The sequence below is a fragment of the Chlorocebus sabaeus genome, chromosome 3 (genome assembly GCF_047675955.1).
Source record: "Chlorocebus sabaeus isolate Y175 chromosome 3, mChlSab1.0.hap1, whole genome shotgun sequence".
In the NCBI taxonomy this organism is placed as follows: Eukaryota; Metazoa; Chordata; class Mammalia; order Primates; family Cercopithecidae; genus Chlorocebus; species Chlorocebus sabaeus.
Window position 1 is genome coordinate 27,217,209 of NC_132906.1, and position 22,275 is coordinate 27,239,483.

At 35.7% G+C, this 22,275-nt stretch overlaps 1 protein-coding gene across 3 annotated transcripts in view; it reads left to right on the top strand.

Annotated features, from left to right (window-relative positions):
* Positions 1 to 22,275, top strand: part of FNDC3A (fibronectin type III domain containing 3A) — a 220,978-nt gene that overhangs the window by 18,118 nt on the left and 180,585 nt on the right. For 2 of the 3 annotated variants that reach the window (XM_007960392.3, XM_007960391.3), the window contains exon 2: positions 11,936 to 12,073. In XM_007960392.3, the coding sequence (XP_007958583.1) occupies positions 11,975 to 12,073 (99 nt within the window). In that variant the 5' untranslated portion in view covers positions 11,936 to 11,974. Of the gene's footprint in view, positions 1 to 11,935; positions 12,074 to 22,275 lie in introns of those variants that run through there. The other variant, XM_007960393.3, reaches the window with a different exon arrangement.

The window sequence follows — 22,275 nt, forward strand, 5'->3', positions numbered from 1 at the left end:
TTGATTCCTTTACAAATACTTTCTTATCCTTAGGTCAGTATTTTCATCTGTTTCTAGTTGAAGGAAAATGTATTCACATCTGGGATGAGGCTTTCCAGAATGAGGTATACACCTTACATTGTTATCAACTTTACATCCTTATTATCAGTTAGTACTTAATGTAAAAATTTATTTACTCTTAGATTTGTGTTGTCCAGAGACTAGCAGCATCAGCCTAACTTGGGAACTTATTAGAAATGTGATTTACTGGGCCCCACCATGCACCTGTTGAATCAGAAACTCTATGTGTGTGGCCCAGGAATCTGTTTTAATAATCCCTGCGGGTGATTCTGATACATACCAGGATTTGAAAGCTGTGATCTTAGAGCAACAATAGGACTTTAGATTCTTAGATACTTATAGTAGTTTCATTTTTAAAAATCTCATATGATAGCACACTTAAGATTTGTACATTTCTGGTAAAAGGAATTTGGCAAAACAAATTTTAATGAAGATTCGTACATTTTATCATACATGAACTTTTGTTTTAAGGAACTAAAATTTTGAATGCTAGTAACATGCAGAAGTGTTTAGGGGTGAAGTATACTAATGTCTGCTACTTTGAAGTGCGTTAAAAAAAGAAGGAATATTCCTCACTGGAGGAATACATGCAATTAAAACCTGTCAATTTTAGAAACTAGGTGACAAGTATATGGGTGTTTACTCTTCAGTTATTTCAGCTTTTCTGTAGGTTGAAAAAATTCTCATAATATAAAATCCTTCCTTGACTCCTTTTAACATTTTTGATCAAGAGAGTGAAATGTGCCCAGAATGTGCTCTTAGGCAAAATAATGGTAGATAGTAATGAAGTTTTAGTATCTTAACAGCAATTAGGAATAAAGATATAGAAAACTGTGTTTCACTAGATTGATAATACATTTGTTAATCTTAGAAATTGTCTATTTGAGATTTTTCTAATCAAATTAAAATTGGTTATTAAAGTGTGATCTTGCTGATGTTCTTCAAATTACCTCCATTGATTATCTCTTGATATATCCAGATGAAAAGATTCATCAGCTCTATATGATCCAGTTAAAGTTACTTTTAAGGACTGATAGAAGTTACTGATTTTTTCATAAATAAAAAATAGACTAATGTGGTCTTCAGAAATAAAAAAAATTACTCTTAAAACATTATTAAAGTCATGACAATCAAATGGATAGTACTTAGATTAAAAGGTTTTTAAAGACATGGCAAATAGTAGAGTGCACATCTAATACAAATCCTGATTCAAACAAGTTTTAATAAAAATTATCAAGACAGTGCAAAATTTGAACACTGACTACATATTTGATGATGTAAGGAATTGTTAAAGTGTGTGTATGGTAATGGTTTTGTAATTATGTTTTAGAAAGGAGTGCCTATCTTTCAGAGATACATATTGAAATATTTGCAAATGAAGTTTTGGAATGTCCTAGTTGTGTTTCATAATACTACAAGACAGGAAGTGGGGTATAGATGAAACTAGACTGGTCATGTGTTAAAGCTGGGTGATGAGTACATGGGGTTCATTATACTATTATGTTTACATTGGTGTATGTTTGAGATTTTCCACAATAAAAAGCTTTAAGAAAGATGTAGGTTAAATTTAACTCTTACAGCATGATCTGAGAGCGAAATTATCACTTTTTACAGTGTTTCAGTGAGAAAGTATTTTCCAATTATATCTGACTTTAAAACAAATAATAATAATAACAATAATAAATTCTCAATCTGTTGCCCAGGCTGGTCTCAAACTCCTGGGCTCAAGTGGTCCTCCTGCTTCAACTTCTCAAAGTGCTGAGATTACAGTCATGAGCCACTCTAAGGGTCAAAGGCCTTTTTATTTATTTCTTTCATTAAATTATCAGATATATCTGATTTCTAACAGAATACTGCAAAGCAGCCTATTTCTTGATTGAGGACTGCCTTTTTTTTTTTGTTTAGCATAACACTCTTAGTTGTAGCCTTTTTTTATACCAAATCTTGTACTGTTTTAAACTTCCAATATCCAAAGAAATGAAAAAAGTGAGCATGGGGGAGAGAAAGAAAAGCAAGGAACTGGATTAAGCATAAATCTTTTGAATTATAAAATGTCTTTTTAAAAATTTAATATCAGTCATTGAAAATGATTGATAGCACTGTCTTCTTACCATTTTCCTCCTTTCTTACTTTCTCTACCAATGTGCAGTTCTTTTATAAATATAGAAGAAAAAAGCAAGATTGCCTATTATGTCTTCATAAAATTTCACATTAACATATGGAAATTTAAGGTGAACTGAAATAATGCATGTAATTATATTTTTAAGAGCCATTTTTCTGCAGTACAGTTGACATCAAAGAGGGTAATTCAAAGAATTAATTAGTTTTGCCCAAAATGTAAAATAACCTAATATCCTGTTCTTATTGTTAAATACAATCTATGAAATACTTGTTTTAGGTTTCTGGTAAGAAATGATAAGATAATTTTGCAGAGTGACTCCCATGACTTTCATCTCAGGAAATTCCACCACAGGTAATTTCAAATACCTTGTTTTTAGTCTAATGTAGTCAAGTTTAGAAGATAAAAAATCCAAACGTTAAAAATGAAATAGAAGTCTACATTGGAAAAATACACTTTAGGATATCAGTTCATGAGATAAATTAGTAATCTGGATAAAGTCCAAGTTCTAACAAAATTTATTTAAATTCTACTGAAAGGGTGCTTAGATGGTTGAGAAGCCAAATATGTGTGGTTGCCTATGGCTCTTCAAGACTATTAATTTTTAAATCAAAATTTTGATGGTGGTATAAACCATATCCATATTACAAAAAAAAGCCTTGAGAAATAGAGAAAAATGGTTACATAATCTCACCATCTTGATACAGTTGCTATTGTAATTCTAATATTTTTATGTAACATTTTGTTCATATGTATATTTTTAAAAACTCCTAAATTCTAGAGTTAAATGACTAAAACTCCTTGGAGTATAGTCAGCCTTCCATTTCTGGGAATTTCACATCCACGTAGTCAATCAACCATGGATCGAAAATATTTGGAAAAAAATGGATTGTTGCATCTGTACTAAATATGTACAGACCTTTTCATTATTCCCTGAACAATACAGTATCACTATTTACATAGCATTTATATTGTATTAGGTATTATAAGTCATATAGAGATGATTTAAAGTATACAGAAGAATGTGCATAGGTTATATGCAAATACTACACCATTTATATAAGGAGCTTAAGGTTTTGTGGATTTTGGCATCTTTGGGGATCCTGGCACCAATCCTCTGTAGAAACCAAGGAACAACTGCATATGATAGTCTTGTGGTTTCACAAATGGCTCTGGAGACCTATAGTTTTTATTTTGAATTAGACGCATCAGAAAACCACATCAAAAGACATTGGATTTCGGCAGGGCGTGGTGGCTCACACCTGTAATCCCAGCACTTTGGGAGGCCTAGGTGGGCAGATCATTTGAGGTCAGGAGTTTGAGAGATGGTGAAACCCCATCTCTACTAAAAACAAAAAATTAGCTGGGCGTAGTGTCAGGTGCCTATAATCCCAGCTACTCGGGAGAGAGAGACAGGAGAATTGCTTGAACCCAGGAGGCAGAGGTTGCAGTGAGCCAAGATCGCACCACCGCCTGCCAGCCTAGGTAACAAGAGCGAGACTCTGTCTCAAGAAAAAAAAAAAAAAGACATTGGATGTCTCAATCTAAATGTACAGATTTTTCCTATCAGCACTTCAGTTATGCTATTTCTGTAATCCAAGATGTAATCCCGCTTTGCGTTTTCCCACATGCTTTGTAGACAAAAAGAACTGAAGTTTCAAACCCCAGACCAAGCTTATTCTCGTGAGATATCTACCTTAGTTTCTAGGTCTAAGCTGTTGTCATCATATATATAACAAATCTAGGTGAATTAACAGATGTGAATAATAAGGTTAAGGAAGAAAACTAGCAGAATACATGTGTAAGGAAACAACAGATTCAGAATTATGTCAGTGGCTGAGTGAGAAAGCATCTAATAGTGTTATGAACTGAATGTATACCCCCCAAAATTCATACATTGAGCCCTAACCACCAATATGACAGTATGTGGAGGTGGGGCCTTTGGAGATAATTTGGCTTAGATGAGGTCATGAGCATGGGGTCCCCACGATCAGATTAGTGTCCTTATAAGACGAAGAAGAGACCTGAGCTCGCGTGCTCTCTGCCTTGAGGACAAAAGAGAAGGTAGCCATCTGAGAGCCAGAAAGAGGGCTCTTACCAAAAAGCCAACCATGCTAGCACCCTGATCTTGGACATCTTCACCTCCATAACTGTTAAAAATTATGTCTGTTGTTTAAAGCACCCAAACTGTTATTTTACTATGGTAGCCTAAGTTGATTAAGACAGTAATTGGTACTAAGACATAGGGGATTGCTATAACAGATACCTAAAAATGTGGAAGTAGCTTTGGAACTGTATAATGGGTAGAGGCTGGAAAGGTTTTGAGGTGTGTCCATTAAAAAAAAAAAAAAAAAAAAAAAAAAAGCCGAGATTGCTGCAACCAGACTGCTAGTGGCAATTCCAGTGAGGGCTCATAGAGAAAAGAGGAGAGCTGGAGAGAAAGCCTCCATCTTCAAGGAGGACACAAGTAATCATGAACAGAATGTTGTTTGAAACATGGATGATAGGCCATTCTGATGAGGTCTTGGATGGAAATGAGGAGCATGTTTTGGACAATGGAGAAAAGGCAATCCTTGTAATAAGGTGGCAGAGAATTTGACTGAATTATGTTTATGTTCCAGTGTTTTCTAGAAGGCAGAACTTGTGAACTATTAAATTGGGTATTTAGGTAAAGAGATTTCTAAGCCAAGTGTTGAAGGAGCAATTTGATTGCTCTTCACTGCTTATTCAGGTTGAGCATCCCTGATTTAAAAATCCGAAATATCAAAAATCTGAAACTTTCTGAGCTTTGACATGATGCCACAAGTGGAAAATTCCATCATGTGATGGGTTGCAGTTAAAATAGTCAAAGCTTTGTTTCATGCACAAAATTATTTAAAATATTATGTAAAATTGCCTTCTGTCTATGTAGAATGTATATAAAACATAAATGAATTTCATGTTTAGACTTGAGTTTCATCCCTAAGATATTTCATTATGAGTTTGGTCCCAAGCATTTTGGATAAGGGATAGTCAACCTATAGTAAAATGTAAAAAGAGAGAAATGAGGGCCGGGCGCGGTGGCTCAAGCCTGTAATCCCAGCACTTTGGGAGCCCAAGACGGGCGGATCACGAGGTCAGGAGATCGAGACCATCCTGGCTAACACGGTGAAACCCCGTCTCTACTAAAAAATACAAAAAACTAGCCGGGCGAGGTGGCGGGCGCCTGTAGTCCCAGCTATTCGAGAGGCTGAGGCAGGAGAATGGCATAAACCCGGGAGGCGGAGCTTGCAGTGAGCTGAGATCCCGCCACTGCACTCTAGCCTGGGCGACACAGCGAGACTCCGTCTCAAAAAAAAAAAAAAAAAAAGAGAGAGAGAAATGAATTGAATAAAGAATTATTAAGCAATAAGGCACCAGAACTTAAAGATTTGGAAAATTCTCAGCATATCCGTATTACAGAAATGAGAAAGAACATTTGGAAGAGAACATCAAAGGTGTGGCTGGCTGACCATTTGCTAAGGAGATTAGTGTGGGTGTAAACCATGGACCTAATCAGCCATCTCAACTGAAGCCAGGAATAGAGATGGAATTATATTAGAAACACTGCCAGCTGAGATTAAAGGAAATAGAGAACATGGGATAGAATGAAGGAAGGCTGTAAACATGCATGATCATTTCAGAAAAGGGAGAAGGACTCCAAAGGCAATTCAGAGTCATCAGGGCTGCTACTCCCACTACAGATCCAAAGTGCATGGGCCCATAGGGCGAGGCTCCTTCCACCTCAGCTTTAAAGGGCAGGACTGCCCCGCAGCAGAGCCTCATGGGAAGGTCCCTGTGAGAGGTGCTGCATGGTCAGGGCTCCACCAAGCAGAAGCGACAGGTCACCTCACTGAGCCATGGGAGTGATGATGCCATTTCAGTGTCTGAAAGGCAGGACTGTTACTCCAGTGGATATGGAAAGCAGAGCATTGAATCAAAGATGATGATTCTCAAGCCTTAAGATCTAACGGTATTCGCCTTGGTAGGTTCTGGACTTCCTTGGGGCATGTCACCCCTTTCTTTCTTCTGATTTCTCCCTTTTGGAGCGGGAATGTCTGTGCTGTGCCTGCCCCACCATTGTCTTTTGCAAATACGTAACATACCTGGTTTCACAAAAGCTGGAAAGGAATTTTGCCTTAGTATGAGTTGTACCTCTACCTTCACCCATATCTGATTTAGGTGATACTTAGATGAGACTTTGGACTTTAGAGTTGATACTTCAATGAATTAAGACTTTGGGGGCTGTTCGGATAGAATGAAAATGACATGAATTTTGGAAGGTCAGGGGCCGAATATTATAGACTGAATATTAGTATCTCTCCAGAATTCATATGTTGAACCCCTAACCCCCAAAATGATAGTATTAAGAGGTGGAGATTTGGGGAGGTAATTACCGAAAATAGGCTTAGATGAGTTCGTGAGGGTGAAGCTCCCATGATGTGATTAGTGTTCTTATTTAAGAAGAGTGAGACACAAGAGTGTCCTCTCTCCCTCATGTGAGGCAACAGCAAGAAGATAGCCATCTGAAAGCCAAGAAGAGGATCCTTACCAAGAACCAAATCTGCCAGCACCTAGATCTTAAACTTCCCAACCTCCAGAAGTGTGACCAATAAATGTCTGTTGTTTCAGTTACACACTCTGTGTGTGTGTTTTCTTTTTTAGTAGCAGACCAAGTTAAGACAGTTTGTAAATGTTTTCTCCCATTCCATAGAATACCTCTTTACTCTGTTGATTGTGTCTTCTGATGCACAAAAGTTTCTAAGTTTAAGTCCTATTTGTCTGTTTTTGCCTTTGTTACGTGCGCTTTTGCTGTCATATCCAAGAAACAGTTGCCAAATCCAAAGTCATGAAGCTTTTCCCTGTGTTTTCTTCTAGAAATTCTACAGTTTGGTTCTTACATTTGGATCTTTAATCCATTTTGAGTTAATTTTTGTATATAGTGTAATATAATCCAAATTCATTCTTTTGCATGTGGCTATCCAGTTTTTCATATATCATTTGTTGAAGAGACTGTCCTTTCCTCATTGAATGATCTTGGCACCCTTGTTGAAGATTATTTGGTCATATATGCTAAGGATTTATTTCTAGGCTCTCTATTCTATTTCACTAGGCTATTGTCTTCCTTTATGCCAGTACCACACTGTTTTGATTCCTATGGCTTTGTAATATGTTTTGAAATCAGAAAGTGTGAGTCCTTCAGGCTTGTTTTCTTTCAAAATTGTTTTGGCTATTTGGGATCCCCTGAGATACTAGAATTTTAGAATGGACTTTTCTTTTCCTGCAAAATAAGCTATTGGGATTTTGATAGGGATTGCATTGAATCTGCAGATTGCTTTGGGTAGTATGGACATCTTAACAATATGAAATCTTTCACTTTGTGAACATGGGGTGTTTTCTGCGTTTGTGTTTTTAATTTCTTTCAGCAGTGTTTTGTAGTTTTCAGTGTATGGCTTTCACCTCCTTGATTAGGTTTATTCCTGAGTATTTTATTCTTTAGGTTGCTATTATAAATGGAATTTTTAAAATTTCTTTTTCAAACTTTCATTGTTATATATACAAACAATGGATTTTCATGTGTTGATTTTGTATTCTGCAACTTTGCTGAATTCACTTATTAGTTCTAACAGTTTTTTTGTGTGTGTGGGTAATCTTTAGGGTTTTCTGTCTGTAAGATTATATTATCTGTGAATAGAGGTAATTTTATTTCTTCCTGTCCAGTTTAGATGCCTTTTATTTCTTTTTCTTGCTCAGTTGCCCTAGGTAGAACTTCCAGTACTGTGTTGAATAGAAATAGCAAAAGTGAGCATCCTTGCCTTTTCCTATTTTAAAGGAAAAACTTCCAGTCTTCTATCATTGAGTGTGATCTTTCCTGTAGGTTTTTCATATATGGCCTTTATTATGTTGAGGTATATTTCTTCTACTATTAGTTTATTGAGTGTTTTTTTATTATGAAAAGGTGTTGAATTTGTCAGATGCTTTTTCTACATCAATTGAGATGATCATGTGGTAACTTTAACCTTTAAAAATAATTTTTTGAAGGATAATATACATAAAGAAGTGCATATATGATCAGTATACAGCTTAGTGAATAACTTAATGGTAATCATCACATAGCAGCCCCCCAGGTCCAGACATAGTATAGTACTATCACCCAAGGAACTGCCTTCATGCCTTGCCGGTGTTCCCACCCTTTCTTCCTTGTCAAAGGCAACCGCTGTCCTGACTCTTAACACCATAAATTGTTTTTTTCTGTTTTTCAACCTCCTGTAAATAAAATTGTGCAGCCTGTATTCTTCTGTGTGTTTTTCATGAATATTGTGTTTGTGAGATTTATCCATGTTGTTTCCTGTATCACTAGTTCATTAATTTTCATTGCTGCATATAGTCCATTGAATGAAACAGCCACAGTTTATTTACAAAGGACATTTAGGGCTATTAACAAGTAATGGCTCCTATGAGCCTTCTTGTTATCTACCAGGAATCTAATAGCTGGATCATACCTGGGTCATAGAGGATGAATATGTTCAACCTTGGTAGATAATGTCAAACTTTTCCTAAGTGATTTTACGAATTTTCATTTCTGTTCCATATGAGTTTGCCTCCATAACCTCATTATCAGTTGATAGTCTTCATTTCATTTTATTTCCACTTTTTTTATTTTTGAGACGGGGTCTCACTCTGTCGCCCAGGCTGGAGTGCAGTGGCATGATCTCGGCTCACTGCAACCTCTACCTCCCAGGTTCAAGTGATTCTCCTGCCTCAGCCTCCCGAGTAGCTGGAATTACAGGCACCGGCCACCACACTCAGTTAAGTTTTTTGTTTAGTAGAGACAGGGTTTCACCATGTTGGCCATGCTGGTCTTGATCTCCTGACCTCAAGTGATCTGCCTACCTCAGCATCCCAAAGTCCTGGGATTACAGACATGAACCACTGCACCCAGCCACATTTCTGTTTTTGTGGAGAGTAGATTCAAGTCTCTTATTATTTTTCTATCTTTTTTTAAAAATCAATTTGTAGGAGGCTGGTATATATTCAAAATGTATGCTCTTTGTTAGTTGTATATGTTGTAAATATCTTTTTTCAGTTTGTGACTTACCTTTTCATTCTCTTAAAGCTTTTTAAAAGAAATTACAGTTAATTCTAAATAAATCCAATCTATTTTTTCTTTATGTTCTAAGAAATGTATTTTATATCCTGTTTAAGAAATCTTTCTCTGTCCCAAGGTTATGAAGATATTCTTCTGTGTTATCTTTTAGGACCTTTTCTTTGGTTAAACCTTGTATGTTCAGATCTGCAACCTCTCTTACATTTAAAACAACATTGTTTAATTTGACACTAATTAAAATATTAGACCTACCAAAAAAAAAAGTTGCAAGAATAGTACAAAGATATCCAGGTTTTTTTCACCCAGAGTCTGCAAATGTTTATTTATGTATTTTGCAAGATTCCACATGCAACACTGATCCAGACATTAATATTTCACATTATTGCTACATAAATAAATGTTGACATATCAACAGTGATATGCTGGAGCTATCTTAACTTGTGTACAAAAGTTGGTTGTTAAAATTCAGGAATTTGCAGGTCAATTTAAAATCACTGGTAGTTTGAAGTGGGCTGTGGCAGGGAAGTATTTACTCCGTGGACGTTAACACATGCTGTAAGTTATTTCTATTCTTTTTAAAAATACATCAAATTTTACATTATAAAAAATAAAAATAAGTGTATAACTAAAACTAAGAGGCTGTTTGAGGTCACAAGATAAGACTAGAATGTAGAAAGTGAGTAGTAACAAAATTAGAAGTAATTTATTGAAGGAAGAAACTGACAGTATTCTCTACAGAAGGAATGAAAGGAATGTCTGGTTTCTAAATGCCAGCATTTGAGTTGCAGGGTAAAAGTTTTGAATTTGCAAGTTTAAATAAAACCAACTACTTTGCGTGTGATAGATATGGCCATACAATAAACCAATTTATAAATGAAACTTTAGTGTGTCCTAGTTTTAAAAAGACTAAAATGAAAGATAATACCTTAGGCAAATTGACCAATCTGTTGAAAATTTTAAAAAGGTAATGACTTAAATGGAATGGTAAATATATGTGGCTCTATACCCAATCTCTAATAGCACTAGTATTGGAATTAACTTGAAGATTCAAAAGAAAATCTGTATTTCTATTTGTAAAACTACCAGTCCATCTCTTGAAACAAAACTGTGGTTATATCTTCATTGTTACATTCTAAAATTAAAATAATAATGGTGGCCTGCAGTTTTAGCTGAACATAGTGTATAGAATATTGCAAATAGAATAAAATGACAAAATTTAAATGGCTCAGTGGTTTTTATTTTTTAAAATTTATTAAGAAAATCGAATTGCCTACAAAATCTCTCTTGTTAATCCCAAATTAGCTTCTTGGAAATGTTTCTTACACTAACTGTTGTGATATGCAAGTGGGAGAAATAATACATTTATTGTTTCTCATAATTCTTTGTATATTCCACAGAGCCACTTTATTAGACAAGATTTAAAGTACTTAGTGATTTTATTGAACTTTAAGTAATATAGCAGTACAAGTTATGCCAGAAGTTAGATTTGCATTAGTTTATATGTAAACATGTTTAAAGAATATGCATTTTTATGAGACAGTTAAATAATATAAAATGACACATTTTATATTATTGTGGTATTAATTATGAAACCTTCAAGTAGATACCTATACTGAATAATTTTTAAAACATTATAGTAGTTGTTGTATATCTACATGAAAAATTATTTTCAAGCTAAATCAACTTGTGAGATTCAGCAGAGTCAAGATTTTAAATAAATAACATGAATTTAATCTCTTATAAAAGTTAACCCTCTTGACACTACTGAATTGTAGAATGCTGTAAACATTCCAAAATATTTATTTAAATTTTCAATATAGATTCAGTGTATTTATTATTATACTCAATTTGCTCATCTTAAAGTGTAATTTGCTGATGTTTTATTAGTTAACTTTGTATATGATAGACAAATATTGCTTACATTATCTTTTACTTTTATTTTTGTATGTGATACTGTCTGTACAGGTAAAGATTTCTAAATGTGTATGTTTTTTCATTGAAATTATTGATTTATTGTAAATAGGTATCACTTAGAAAAGAGTAATACAACCAAAATAAATAATATAAGAGCTTGAAACTTCAAACTTGAAGGTTCTTCAGTAATCCTGAGCAGATTTTTCTACCATTGGGTTTTGTCTGAGGAATCAGTGAAAAATCATTATTATTCTTATGTTGTTTCTAGAGACAGATAGGATGATGAGGGGCATTGAGTCTTCATAATTACCTTGTCTGCCCATAGAAAAAATTAGTGACAGTTGCCTCACTGAATCACTGTATTTTAGTGCCTATCCCAGTGTTTAGATTAAGTAGTGGTGGTTAAGTTAAATAAAATATTATATAGAGATGGAAGGGGTGTAGAGACAGACATAGAATTTAAATAGAGCCTGCTGATATTCTCTTTAATATATAAACTTACTGACTACTTTGACAAACAAAGTAATTTGAATTGTAAGAAATGTATTTCCTTAAATGGCTTATTGATTGGAAAAAAAAGTAGTCAACAGAGTATTCTAGAATTTCTTTTGACAAGAATATCTTTTTAGGTTAAAAAATGAAACATCTTGAATGTACAATGTTTTACTATATTTTAAGGATGTACTTACAAATGACTATATATGTTTGTTTTTCAGAGTTGGAGCGTTATTCAGTATATTAGTGTCTTATTGATAATGGCAGAACATCCACCACTACTGGATACAACTCAGATCTTAAGTAGTGATATTTCTCTTTTGTCTGCCCCTATTGTAAGTGCAGATGGAACACAACAGGTAAGAAACTGAAATATTTATTTCTTTATGTTGAATACACATATATTTATGCAAAATTTAAAACAAATCACACTAGTGAGTTCCTGTTATTTTGTGTTTTAAATTCCCAGTTCAAAATGTTGTTCAGTTTTATAAGATGATAAAAATAATGAGACTGTTTTTGAAGTCTCTTCTAAAATGTCTTGTGAATTAATGGTCAGATTTCTTATGTGTATATTTAGTTGCCATTCAAGTTGTTTTTGTTTTCCATTAGACAAATAGTGTGCTAGTCCCTGAGTTTAGCCTTGTACCTTAATGATTATTATAAATCATTTCAAATCATTATGAAATTATGAGTTTTGTCTACTACGTAGTAATAAAACGTTGTCTTTTCCTTCCCATTCTCCTCTCTCTTCCAAAAGTAAATACACAATTCCTGAAAAGCTGATAGATTTTTTCCCCAGCTCAGGTCTTTATTTTAAAAGTTGTGGTTGCACTGATTTCACTATTCCCACAGTAATCCTAAAAGGGATAGGAATAATAAGCTTTCCCAAGTACTTATTATGTGCCAGGCAATGTGCTTCATTCTCACAACTATCTTATATGTTAGGTATTTTAACAGTAGGTGAGGAAACAAACACTAAGAACACAATAAATGAAAATGAGGAAGAGAAGGAACAGTTTAGATGCCCATTATGTAATAAACATTGTGCTAAGAGCTTTATGATCTCATTTAATTCTTTCAACAATTCTATGATGTAGGAACACCTGCCCGTATTTTGCAGCTGAAGCAAAATGAGTTTCAGAAAGGCTTAAATAACTTGTTCAGCATCACACAAAGCTTATGCTCCTGTTACTCATACTGCCTCCCTGGGAAACTTTAAAAAAAAGAAAGTCAGATTTTCTTTATAAACTTAGTATCTATAGTAGGTAATTATGATTTGCTTACAAGATGAAGGGCTATTATTGAAAAATTAATAGCAATTGGCTTGGATTCTAAATTTTTCTGTTCTGTGTAAACATAGCAAAAAGTGTTGTGTCCTGGTTTTAATTGTTGTACATGCTCTGATCCCAGCAATTTCATTCCACGAACTTGCTTTTCATGGTCAAATTTAAGTCTGTTAAGATTTTCTGCTCACAAAAATAGTAGATGTGGCAGGTATTCATTTACTTTATGAGGTTGTCCAAGTGTCTTCAGTTATCATTTGTTGCCTCAGGCCAGTCGCTAGTTTCAAGTTGTTGATAATCTAATGTATAAAAGAATCTATTAAGCAGTTAATTAGGGTACATTGATATAGTTGCTATAGTTGTATATTCTGTTAAGGGGAAGACAGCAGGCTGAAATAACTCCGTGTTGTCATCCCAAGACTTTTCTCTCCTTCCCCCAGAAGGAAATTTGGTTAGCAGACTGTTTTTGAAATCTTGAAGGCACCATGGCTATCATGTAACAGTAATGGTGTAGATGGCTATAGAGAAAGGATCTGGGAATAGAAGAACCTATTAGCAAGATTTAAAGGAGCAGGTGGAGTTAGGAGACCTAGGGACAGGTTTTTTGGTAGAGTTTAAAAACAAACAAAACAGATTTCAGGAAGTGTATGGTAAAGCCTTGAATTCTAACTAGCAGGTTGCATGTAGTTCGGTAGGGAGAGAGCTAAACACGAGTGGAAGAAAACACTGGACTGGCATGATAGATTTGGATTTGATTTTGGTTGCCGAAGACAAGTTACTTAACTTCTCTGAGTATGTTTACTTCTCTAGAAAATTGAGGTAATAATATCTTAAAGTAGTTATAGCTATGTGGGTGAAATGAACCTGAAGGAGCTCAGTAAATGTTTGCTGAATCCTAAATAAAGCACTCAATAAATGTTGAAAAGACTGAAGAAGGCCGGGCGCGGTGGCTCAAGCCTGTAATCCCAGCACTTTGGGAGGCCGAGACGGGCGGATCACGAGGTCAGGAGATCGAGACCATCCTGGCTAACACGGTGAAACCCCGTCTCTACTAAAAATACAAAAAACTAGCCAGGCGAGGTGGCGGGCGCCTGTAGTCCCAGCTACTCGGGAGGCTGAGGCAGGAGAATGGCGTAAACCTGGGAGGCGGAGCTTGCAGTGAGCTGAGATCTGACTACTGCACTCCAGCCTGGGCGACAGAGGGAGACTCTGTCTCAAAAAAAAAAAAAAGACTGAAGAAACTTTAGATATCCCAGTCAGGATTTAAATAAATAGAGATAGTTATAATAAGCAGAAAACGTGGAGATAGTTATGAAGGATGCATATGAAGTGTAAAGAGTGAACCAATGGCTATGGTAGAATGTAAGGGACTATATACAAAGTAGATAATAATTAGAGGTGGGAGGGCAATAAACTTGACAGCAGACATTTGTTTTAACACAAGAACTTATTGATATGCCAAGTTATAACTTACCTATGGAGATATGACACAACTTAGTTGATGCCTGTTTAGCCATAGACTAAAAGACTGTTCCTGACAGATGGAAGTGTCATGCACAAGCATGATGTTAAAAATTCAAGATGACATATTTTGTCCCTTGTCTTGACTTTTCTTTAGAATATTATGCTGTATGGAATGATTTCTCTTCTACTTTTGGGATCAAATTAACTTTCTTGTAGTTGGCTATTAAGATTATCTGTCTCCTCATTAATATTTTCTGGTTTAATACAGTAAACATATTTTCTACTGTATCATGTTACACACAGTGGGTCTTTTGGCTTATGAATTATACTAGAGGGAATCTCTCCTGACGTCCCTGCTGGTGTTGCCTTTAGGGAGACTGTAATAGGCATTTATTATTCATTTTGACAAGCAGCTTAAGAACCTTTTTTGTGATTATGGAATCTGCCTCCCTTTTTCGTTATTATAATAGACTTTATTTTTAGAGCAGTTTTAGGCTTATAAGAAAAATTGAGCGACAGTACAAAGTTCTCATATACCACCTCTTCTCCAGTTTCCTCATTTATTAACATCTTGTGTTAGTGAGATATATTCGTTACAACTAATGAACCAGTATTGATGCATTATTATTAAGTAAGGTCCATAGGGTTCACTCTTGGTGTTGTACAGCAGTTCTTCAGGTCTTAACAAGTGGGTAATGTTGTGTATCATTACAGTATCATACAGAATAGTTTCACTGCCCTAAAAATCCCGTGCTTCACCTTTTCATTCTTCCTTTACTCCCCCCAAATCCTTAGCAACTACTGATCTTTTTACTTTCTCTCTATAGTTTTATGTTTTTAAGAATGCAATACAGTATGTAGTAGCCCTTCAGACTGGCTTCTCCCACTTAGCAATATGGTGTAGATAATTTCTTTCCTTGGCTTAGTAGCTCATTTCTTTTTCATTATTGAATAATACTTCATTGTATAGATGGACCAGATGTTGATTCACTCGCCTGTTGAAGGACATCTTGGTCACTTCCAGCTTTAGGCTGTCATAAATAAATCTGCTTTAAACATTCATGTGCAGATTTTTGGGTGTACATAAGTTTTAATTCATGTAGATAAATACCTAGGAACATGATTGCTGGATTGTGTGGTAGGACTGTGTTTAGCTTTGTAAGAAACTATGAAGCTGTCTTCTAAGGTGGCTGTACCATTGTACATTCTTTGTTACATGATTGACTTGAGATATCTTTTCCTGATAACAGAAGGAAAGCCTGTATGAATGTGTGTGCCCTGTTAGAACCTCCAAACCAGTTATATGGAACATGAGCTTCAAGCACAAGTGGAATGCTCAGTTCTATTCTCTATTGCCACCATCTAAAGAAAATTTCAGATGTTTTAGTTTCTTGTGTGGTTTATCAGTTTACTAATGTATCTTCTCTTAATTTCTACTTACTTACCTTCCAAAAGGATTGAATGCATTTAAAGTTTTAGTTAAGAGCTTTAAAAATTTAGCCTGCTTATTATACTTTTTTTTTTTTTTTTTTTTTTTTGAGACGGAGTCTTGCTCTGTCGCCCAGGCTGGAGTTCAGTGGGCGGATCTCAGCTCACTGCAAGCTCCACCTCCCAGGTTTATACCATTCTTCTGCCTCAGCCTCCTGATTAGCTGGGACTATAGGCGTCCGCCACCTCACCCGGCTAGTTTTTTGTATTTTTTAGTAGAAACAGGGTTTCACTGTGTTAGCCAGGATGGTCTCGATCTTCTGACATCGTGATCTGCCCGTCTCGGCCTCCCAAAGTGCTGGGATTACAGGCTTGAGCCATCATGCCCGACTACTATACTTTATTATACCTTCTCCATTGCATTAATTTTTAAAAATTATTTTTATAACTTCCCGTCTCATTTGTACCCATGGGATTTTAATTTACAGAAGTAACTTAAGAGATGGCACACAGAGGCTAATGCCATTGAAAGAAGATTTTTATTACTTAAATTTCCCAAGAAGGGGGTGTATCATCTCATACAGGCAGGGCCAAAGTTAGAAGCAGCACGTTTTCATCAGGAGGCAGAAGAAGGCGTGAGAAGAAATCCTGGACCAAACCTTTTGTTGGGGTTTTCACAGGAAAGGCAAGGCGAAATAAATAGTGTTGGATTGGCTAGTTTTAATAATTCTGACTGTCTTTGGGTGGTCAGGGTGATTCCTGGTAGCCCGGTACCTGGCCCGGGATGATTTGGGGTAGCGTAAATATTGGCTTGGTGTGTAAAAGTTAGATAAGGTGGTTGGCGCTATAGACTTGGGATTGGATGGTTTGCATATAAGAAGTATGCCCCTGGCCAAGCCTTTTGTTATCTATAAGAATTGGCTATCCTTGCGAGGGGCCATCTCTCCCCAGCAAGTGAGGCCACAGGTGCCAGAACATGAATACAGAAAATAAGAAAATAGGATTAATATAATTGGCCCTGTGATTAATGGATGCCAATGGACAAATAAAGAATCTAAGAAAACACAGAACATGTCCTCAGCTTTTTAAAATCTGTTTTAAATCATGAAGTATAACATATATTTATAGAAAAGTACATAAAATAAGCATAAAATATAGCATATGATTATAAGGCATAAATCTTGCAACTACAAGCCAAGCTAAGAGATATAATACTGCCAATACCTTAGAAATTGCTTATGTGTTTCTTCTACATCATAACACCCTCTCTCCTTCAAGGTTACCACTACCCTGACTTTTATGATAATTGCTTACTGACTTTTCTTTATAGTTTTATCTGTATACACTTCACTATCAACAATAGTGTAGTTTTGCCGATTCTTGATATTTACATAAATTAAACTTTATTTAACTATTCTTTTGTGACTTGCTGGTCTTATTCAATATTGTTTTAAAGATTCCTCCTTACTGTTGTTGAAATTTGTTCTTTTTAGTTTGCTGTGTAAGATTCTATTATGTGTGAATATAAGTAAATGTATTCATTTATCTGTTCTCTTCTTGATGACCATCTTGGGGGGTTTCTAGTTTGGGATTATTTTGAACAATGCTTTTTTTCTTTGATTTATCAAACTGTTAATATATATTCTGGCCACAAGTTCTTAGTTAGTCATAAGTGTAGTGAATCTTCTCTCTCGTTCTCCTGTTCTGGTTGTCTTTTCACTCTCTTTGATATCTTTTTTCTTTTTTTTTTTTTTTTTTGAGACAGGGTCTCACTCTGTCACCTAGGCTGGAGTGCAGTGGCGTGATCTCGGCTCTCTGCAACCTCTGCCTCCCAGGTTCAAGCGATTCTCCCGCCCAAGCCTCCCAAGTAGCTGAGATCACATGCGTGTGCCACCACACCAGGCTAATTTTTGTATTTTTAGTAGAGATGGGGTTTCACCATCTCTTGTTGGCCAAGCTGATCTCAAACTCCTGACCTCAAGTGATCCACCCGCCTTGGTCCTCCAGGGTGCTGGGATTACATGCGTGAGCCACCGGCAGCTGGCCTCTTTGGTGTCTTCTGATGGATAGTCTTTAATTTTAATGTGGTCAGATTTACCAATTCTTTTCTTCCAGAGTTAGTGTTTTGTTTCTTCTCTCTCTATAAAAATATTTAAAATTTAGCTGAGTGCGGTAGTATATACCTATAGTCCCAGCTACTGAGGAGGCTGAAGTGGTAGAATCTTTTAAGCCCAGGAGGTCGAGGCTACAGCGTGCCATGATTATGCCACTGTACTCTGGCGGCAACAAAGCAAGACCTTGTCTCAAAAAAAATGTTTAAGGTATTTATGAACAGAAATTCCCTGTACTGAGGCAATGAAACTGTTTCTAAAAATATATTCTAAAAACTATACTTTTGCCTTGAACTTTTTATTCTAAAATCCACTGGAGTTGATTTTTGTGAACTGTATGAAGCATAGGTCCAATTTGACTATTTTTCCATATATGTGTATACACAATTATTTCAGCACTGTTTATTGAAACGACTTTTCCTGTTGCTCCACAATGGTACTTTTGTCATGTATCTATGATACATTGTTACAGAGATTATCACATATCTCACATATTTGTAGGGTTATATATGGATTTTTAATTCTCTTTCATTGATCTGTTTTATTATCTCTGTGCCAAGAATACGCCAAGTCTTCGTATCTGGTAAGCAAACCATCCCACCTTATTCTTTGAGAAGGTCTTGGTATTCTTGAGCCTTTATATTTACATATAAATTTTAGAATTAGCTTATCAGTACACAGACACATGCACACACACACACAACACCTGCTGAGTTTGATTTAGATTACCTTGAATCTATAGATTGATTGAGGGAAGAATTGGCATCTTTACAATATTGAATTTTCCAGTTGTTGAAGTTGGTGTATTCATCCATTTATTTAGGTTTTTAATGTCACAATGAAGTTTTATAGTTTTCCCCATAAAGGTCTTTAATATCTTTTGTTAAATTTATTCCTGGGCACTTGCATTTTTGTATACTATTATAAATTTTTTGTATGTGTGTGTTTGTGTGTATCATTTTCTGTTCCCAGTGAGTTAGAAATACCGTTTATTTTTGTATATTGCTTCAATGTCCTGCAACCTCGCTATACTCTTACTCATTTTGAGACTTGTTCTTAGTCTCAAAGAGAATATTTTCAGCATATTATTAAGCATGATGTTTATTATACATTTTTATACATATTCTTTATAAGATCCAAAAGCGTAAGCCAGGTGCAGTGGCTGACACCAGTAATCCCAGCATTTTACGAGGCTGAGGCGGGCAGATTGCTTGAACATAGGAGTTGGAGACCAGCCTGTGCAACACAGTAAGACTTCATTTATACTAAAAATAAAATTAGCCAGGTGTGGTGGCACACACCTGTAGTACCAGCTACTCAGGAGGCTGAGATGGGAGGATCACTTGAACCTGGGAGGTTGAGTCCACAGTAAGCTGTGATTATGCCACTGTGCTCCAGTCTGGACAACAGAGTGAGACCCAGTCTCGTATTTTCTACATTTCTCAGATAATGATATATTTTTCCTTCAAATTTTGATGTCATAATTTACATTAATTTTTGAATGTTTGATACTGTATTTCTGGTTAAACCTAACCTCATTGTGATACATTGTTCTTTTAATGTATTGCTGGATTGGGGTATGCCAATATTTTTTCATGGATTTTATTTTTAGTCTGTGTTCATGAGTGAGATTGTGCTGTAATGGGCTTTTCCCTAATATCCTGAGTTGGTGTCAAAGATGTGCTAACTTCATGAACTAAACTGTGGAGTTTACCCTTTTGTTTCTTATTCTTTGGTTAAATTTGTATTTGTTTAAAATTGTTTCTTTCTTATTTGGTATAACTTGTTCAGTGAAATCTTCTGAGCCTAAGTTTCTTTGACTGAAGTACAGAAATGAAGAAGCACATCAGATGCATACTATGAATACTTCATCTTAAGTTTGGAAGTACATTTTGTAATACTGAGGTAATCTGTGTATATTTGTTACATAAGTGGTATTAAAATGATTAAGAAAAAATGAGTTTTTAAATACATTTAATAAGAACTATTTAAGCAGTTATGATCAGGCATTTGATGCATTTAAAATAAAATTTATTGATGTTATTAATGCAGAATAAAATGTTTAAGGAGAGTGAAGCTAGGGAAAGAAAATATTGTAATAACAGAAAAAAAACGTGAATTAAGGTCATATTAATGATACACGATTTGAGAAATATTAAGGAGTTAAAATTGGTGAACAAGTCATAGAACAAAACTAAGAGAGAGGATAAAAATTTCCCCAGGCTGCCGGGCGCGGTGGCTCAAGCCTGTAATCCCAGCACTTTGGGAGGCCGAGACGGGTGGATCAGGAGGTCAGGAGATCGAGACCATCCTGGCTAACACGATGAAACCCCGTCTCTACTAAAAAATACAAAAAACTAGCCGGGCAATGTGGCGGACGCCTGTAGTCCCAGCTACTCGGGAGGCTGAGGCGGGAGAATGGCGTGAACCCGGGAGGCGGAGCTTGCAGTGAGCTGAGATTCGGCCACTGCACTCCAGCCTGGGCGACAGAGCGAGACTCCGTCTCAAAAAAAAAAAAAAAAAATTTCCCCAGGCTTTTCTTTGAAAATGTGAATGGATAGCAAGACCATGTACTAAGTTAAGTCTTATCAGTCAGAAAAGGCAAGATTATTTTATGGTAACAAACAGCCTCTTAATCTCCGTAGTTTACCAAAAGGTTTATTGCTCATACAGCATGTCCTTCACAGGTTTGCTGTGGCTGTGCACCACATAATCTTCACCTGAGACCCAGCCCTTATGTAGAATGTTGCTGGTATCCTGGTGAACTACATGCTGATCTCCATTCCATTTTATTGACCAACACAGGGCACCTGGCCAAACTTGCCATCACTGCTGGGAGGTTATAATAGCAGCTACTGTTTGAGCCCTTACCATGTATTCAGACACTGAGGCAAGTCATGCATTATTTCATTTAATCTTCATGACAATTCTTAGAAGTAGCTTTAATATTTCCATTTCATAGAAACTAAGAATCAGAAAGGTGTTAACTTCTTACTAGGTTAAGTAACATAGCTTCTGAAAGGCAAAAACCAGGATTCAAAGCTAAGTCTTTAAAATTCCTGGTCATTTATCATGGTCTTAATCACTATAAAAACAGTATATTAATGGATTAAATTTCAGGAAAAAGATCTGATTTGAACCAAAGACACAGAAATTATCAAAATAGTTGGGATAGTGAAGCCATAGGAATTAATGAGTTTTTTCATACTGAGGGAATTTCCATTTGATATGGTAAAAAAAAAAAAAAAAAAGTAATTTCTGATATAACACCCTAGTGAGTAGGCCTATGTAAGTGGTATTAAAATGATTAATATATAGTACCAAAATGAAAGTAGGTTTATATAATACTACACCTTAACTTGAACACACTAGAGTTTTTCAAAGCCCCCATATGAACATCTTATTCCGCAGCTTTTCCTTTCCAAGTTTTTGGTTAGCTTCTTGTTTTCCCAATTGTTATTGTCCCCGTAAGCCAACTGTGATGTTAAACCAACTGCCACTGATTGTTTTAGACATGCTTCCCAGGGGGAAAGTTATTTGCAGTAAGGGAGCTTTGAGTTAGAACAAATCAAGACAAGCCCTGGGACTGACTGGGTGTTTCCAGGGAACTGCCAGACAGGTCAAATATGACAGTTCTTTTGGAGATGAGATTTATATGGTGTTCCAAACCATTCTGTCCCTTCCAGTGGCTGCTAGCCTGCTGGCTTTTACTGCTGCTGTGATTCTGAGACTTTTCCAAGGCTTCTATGAAGCTGGGTAGACGGAGTAGGAAATAAAGCAAAATAAAATGACACAAAGCTCACTGTCCATATCAGGATCTAGCTGTTTTCCCTGAACATACTGTTGCAAGCCTTTGGTTAATTTCTAGAGTTCTCAAAAAAGTTAGTTTTGACAATTTACGTCTGTGTTCTTACTACTGTTATGAAGGAATGGATTTTTGGAGGTTAACACTGTGTCATTCCTAATGATGTCATCCAAAATGGAGTTTTTATGGAATAAAAATGCAGTTTGATCAGAGTAGGACCAATTCTCTATTTAATATAGCGTTTTTCTAGTGTCATTTTATATTTTTATATTGGTATTTAAACTTTGGAAAACAGTGTTTATTATTTACCAACAAGTACAATGAATCAGTTTCTTCATCACATGACTGTATGTATAGAATAAAACTATGTTCAAAGCCTGCTGGGTGAACAATTGTAAAAAGAAGGTATTTTTTTTCATCTGACTCAGATCCTTACTTCAGAAATTTGCAATGAATTTCACAGGTCA